Source organism: Otolemur garnettii, unplaced genomic scaffold (genome assembly GCF_000181295.1).
Source record: "Otolemur garnettii isolate 467f Iridium unplaced genomic scaffold, OtoGar3 scaffold00075, whole genome shotgun sequence".
Taxonomy (NCBI): Eukaryota; Metazoa; Chordata; class Mammalia; order Primates; family Galagidae; genus Otolemur; species Otolemur garnettii.
Genome location: NW_003852470.1, coordinates 7,822,818 through 7,827,251, shown reverse-complemented (window position 1 = coordinate 7,827,251; position 4,434 = coordinate 7,822,818). Strand labels below are relative to the sequence as shown.

Genomic DNA, 4,434 nt, shown 5'->3' with positions numbered 1-4,434 from the left:
TTTTGGTTGCAGCCATCATTGTTGTTTGGTGGGCCTGGGATGGATTTGAACCTGCCACCGTAGGTATATGTGGCTGTCTCCTTAGCCACTTGAGCCAGAGGCGCTGAGCCTGGCTTAAATATTTTATAATAAAAATTTTTAAGGGGAAATGGAACTGTGTGGTTAATTTTCTAGGACCAATTCTTTTAGCACCCTGAACTAACCCTACAGAATTGAACTTATATTTCAAAATATAATATACCAAAATATTAACAGTGTTATACTCCACTCATGGCTAACAAATTATTTTAATTACCTTAATTTGTATGGCTTTGTGTTGGGGTTATTGAAATTTTTAATTGTTTTTCATAATGAATTTAAATTATCTTTATACTAAGATAGGTTGTTTTTATTCGTTTATGTTTTTGTTATTTTTGAGACAGAGTCTCACTATGTTGCCCTCACCAGAGTGCCATGGTGTCACAGCTCACAGCAACCTCAAACTCTTGGACTTAGGTGATTCTCTTGCCTCAGCCTCCCAAATAGCTGGGACTACAGGCGCCTGCCCCCAGCTATTTTTGTTGTTGTTGTTACAGTTGTCATTGTCATTTAGCAGGCCCAGGCTGGGTTCGAACCCACCAGCCCTGTCGTATGTGACCAGCTCCCTAGCCACTGAGCTACAGGCGCAAAGCCAGTGGTTGTTGTTTTAATTCAGTAATTATAATAAAGTCAAGTCCCCTGGACATCAACTTAGAACATCCTAATATCTGGGACAAATGATTCAAGTTAACCCTCACCAAAACAAATGGTAACACAAAACGTTTATATAAATAGGGCTGCCAAGGATAAATGCAAGATCCATTTCAACTGTTTTATGAGCATTTGTGTTTCAAATAAGGGGAGACGGAAAGAACCTTAAAACATTGGCGAAATGAGCTTTATTCAAGACAAAAAGAACGTGACAGCCAGTGAAAGTCACTAAACAAGACCTTCAGCAGTGATGCATGGCAGTGTATTCTGTGACTGTCCCGTATCTAACTCCAAATATCATTTTCTAAAAGACTCATGCCTAAAAATGTTTTCAATTGTATATATTTATTTAACATTTCCTGTTATAACGTTTCGCTTATTTAAATTCTGTATTTAGTTCTAAAACTAGAAAGAGTTTGCTCAATAGTTTTCAGACACAGACACATTTTTAAGCACTCTATACCAGGCTAAAGTCTGTTCCTCATTATCAACAACAGACAACTATGTTTTTGTCTGCTGCTTCCAGGGGTAAAGAAGAACACCTGTATTTAAAAACCAGGAAAGGAACTTGCCCTACACAGTGAAACATTAAGCATTTATTAAAACTGTCAGGCTACAGGAAGAGGAAAGGGCTATTGGTATAGGGCCTCAATAGTTCTAAAGGAAACAAATTTAACATGGAAGATAATAAAATTAATGGCATGAAATAAAAGATAATAAATCACATATAATTTTTGTTTTCCAGAGGCAATGGTAATGAAGCCACAGGCTCAAATTTCAAGCCTCAGATACTTCAGGTTTTACCTTATATAATCTGTCTAAGCCATTGAATGCACACAAAGTACATGTGTTAAGTGTTCTCCTAGCCTATTCCCTTAATACCAAAAAGAAAATAAACTCTAAAATAAGGTATATGCAGTATGATTATAAATAACAAACAGCCCTCTCTTGAAGTAATTAATTTCCCTAATAACAACTGAGATTTGAAATTTAAGCAAGTGTTCATTTACTTAAGGCACCATTCTGAAAATTTTTCCCATTGCTTAAAAAAAAAGAAATTAATGCTAATCTGAAAGGAATTATAAGGAAAAGTAAAGAAAAAACAAGTAAACACCTATAGATTCTCAAGACACTTTCCCAGAAATGCCTGTGCATGGCATGAATAAACTAGCAGAGCAAATATTCCTTAATGCGTGCAAGGAATAGTCTACCAGAGAACTCAAAATATTTTGTGTATAGATTACAGATTCTCAATTCACCCAAGATCCCCATTTAGTAAACACAGTACTAATTATACATTGTTAACAGGGCAAAAAAAAGATCCTCCCTTGGCACCAAAATCTTGAAAAGGGCAGAGGATTTTCTCAAGATTTAGTAGGTAGTATTTCTATCAATTCCTTACATTTTGATTCTACGGAATGTTAAAAATAATTGTTCTATATACTTTGAAAACCAGAAGACAAATCCTACATCCCTAACTAGCCACTAAAGCATAAACTATCTGTAAAATTTAAACTATCATGTAAGATTTTTGAAAGTACTACTTCCATTTGCATTATTATAGATTAGCCAGTAAATCAATGCACTGAAGTAAGAAGCACAATGCATGTACTTTTTTGTTTGAGACTCTAAATAATAGAGTGTATAGCTTACATAAAATATTGTATAGCTTACATAAAGAACTTAAATTTTACTGGCTCATAAATTTTAGTGCTTAACTATAACGATTTCTTGGAAAAAATTTCAAAAGGTCTCTGGGTGTCAACCAATGTTATTTCTCTGTGCTTTGTATATACAGTTAAAAGTTATTACCAAGGTCATGAACAGAGAAGAAAAGCAGGCCATTCCCACAAACAGAAAAGTAAAACATGATAACATCAAGGGGGTAAAGACGTATTTAAGTACATGAACCTGAGGCAAGCACAGGTTGAAACACCATACATTTACCTTCGCTGAATTCATTAAGCAACTCTTCCTTGGTCCAATTGCATGAGGTTATTAGAAAAAAGCCTTTTACTCTCAAAACCCTGGAGAGAGATCTCACATATTGCTTCCTCTTCTCAACTGCATTGTCAGGATTAAGGCTTATGGCATCAAAAGTCCCTTTGTCAATGCAAATATGAAATCCAGACAGCTTTGTGGAAGGATTCAAAAAGTCTTCTACCTATATTAAAAATCAATATCTATGTGAGAACAATTGACACACTGTCTTTACAGAATGTAAATGACAATCTATAAACGATTATGGATAAAATAAATCATTAATTATGATGGCATTTTACATATAATAAACATATTTTCAACTTTATAGCTAACTTTTATGAGCTCCATTCTAAGATCATCAAAACCAGTATTAGTAAGAGAGACTGATACTATTTCCAGGACATTCCAAATCTCTACAAATTTAGAAACAAATCAAAGCCAGGCATGCTGCCCAATGATATCAGCACATCCTGGAGCTCACAAGCCTGTTTTGTGAAAAAGTTGTTTCTGTTGAAAAGTAGAATATTTCACCTACACTTCAAAATAACAAATTCACTTGGGGGCAGCACCTGTGGCTCAGTGAGTAGGACACCGGCCCCATATACCCAGGGTGGCAGGTTCAAGCCTGGCCCCAGCCAAACTGCAACAAAAAAATAGCTGAGTGCTGTGGCAGGTGCCTGTAGTCCCAGCTATTTGGGAGACTGAGGCAAAAGAATGACGTAAGCCCAAGAGTTTGAAATTGCTGTGAGCTATGACACCATAGCATTCTACCAAAGGTAACAAAGTGAGACTCTGTCTCTAAAAGAAAAAAAAAATTTACTTGGAACTCAGATCACTGGAAATAACATTTGTTTGTGTTTTTTGTTTTTTTGAGACAGAGTCTCACTATGTTGCCTAGGTTAGACTTGAACTTCTTGGCTCAAGCAATCCTCCTGCCTTTGGACCTGAGTAACTGGGACAAGAGACATGCATCATTGCATCTGGGCTCAGAAATAAGTTTTTTAACTTATATTCCTAGTTGTGTGACCTAAAGCAAACTTAATAAATCAAAAGTTCTTTGGTTTTGACTCAACTTATAAAGCTACTAGTGTGTATAATGAATGGCATAAAACTTAAGAAATTAGACTATTTAACTGTCATTACTTGGCTCAGTGCCCATAGCACAGTGGTTACGGCGCCAACCACATACACTGAGACTGGTTGGTTCAAACCTATCCTACGCCAGCTAGACAACAATGACAACTTCATCAAAAAATAGCCGGATGTTGTGGTGGGCGCTTGAAGTCCCAGCTACTTGGGAGGCTAAGGCAAGAGACTTGCTTAAACCCAAGAGTTTGAGGTTGCTGTGAGCTGTGATGCCACAGCACTCTACCGAGGGCAACATACTGAGACTCTGTCTCAAAAAATAAAAGGAAAAAAAAACTAATTAATTAACTTGGTAAACATCCTGTACTTCAGATTTTTAAAGTTATACATCAACATCTAATTCATTTTCAATACCTTGATACATTATAAGAATTTGAAAGGCTCGGCACCTATAGCTCAACTGGCTAAGGCGCCAGCCACGTACACCTAAGGTGGCGGGTTCGAATCCCCAGCCTGGATCCGCCAAACAACAATGACGTCTGCAACCAAAAAAATAGCCAGGCGTTGTGGCGGGCACCTGAGGTCCCAGCTACTTGGGAGGCGGAGGCAGGAGACTCGCTTGAGCCCAGGAGTTGG

At 37.1% G+C, this 4,434-nt stretch overlaps 1 protein-coding gene across 1 annotated transcript in view; it reads right to left on the bottom strand.

The window, feature by feature from the left end:
* Nucleotides 1-4,434, bottom strand: part of EEF1AKMT2 (EEF1A lysine methyltransferase 2) — a 35,351-nt gene that overhangs the window by 3,879 nt on the left and 27,038 nt on the right. The window contains exon 4 of the mRNA XM_023515637.1: nucleotides 2,677-2,893. Within this exon, the coding sequence (XP_023371405.1) occupies nucleotides 2,677-2,893 (217 nt within the window). The remainder of the gene's footprint in view (nucleotides 1-2,676; nucleotides 2,894-4,434) is intronic.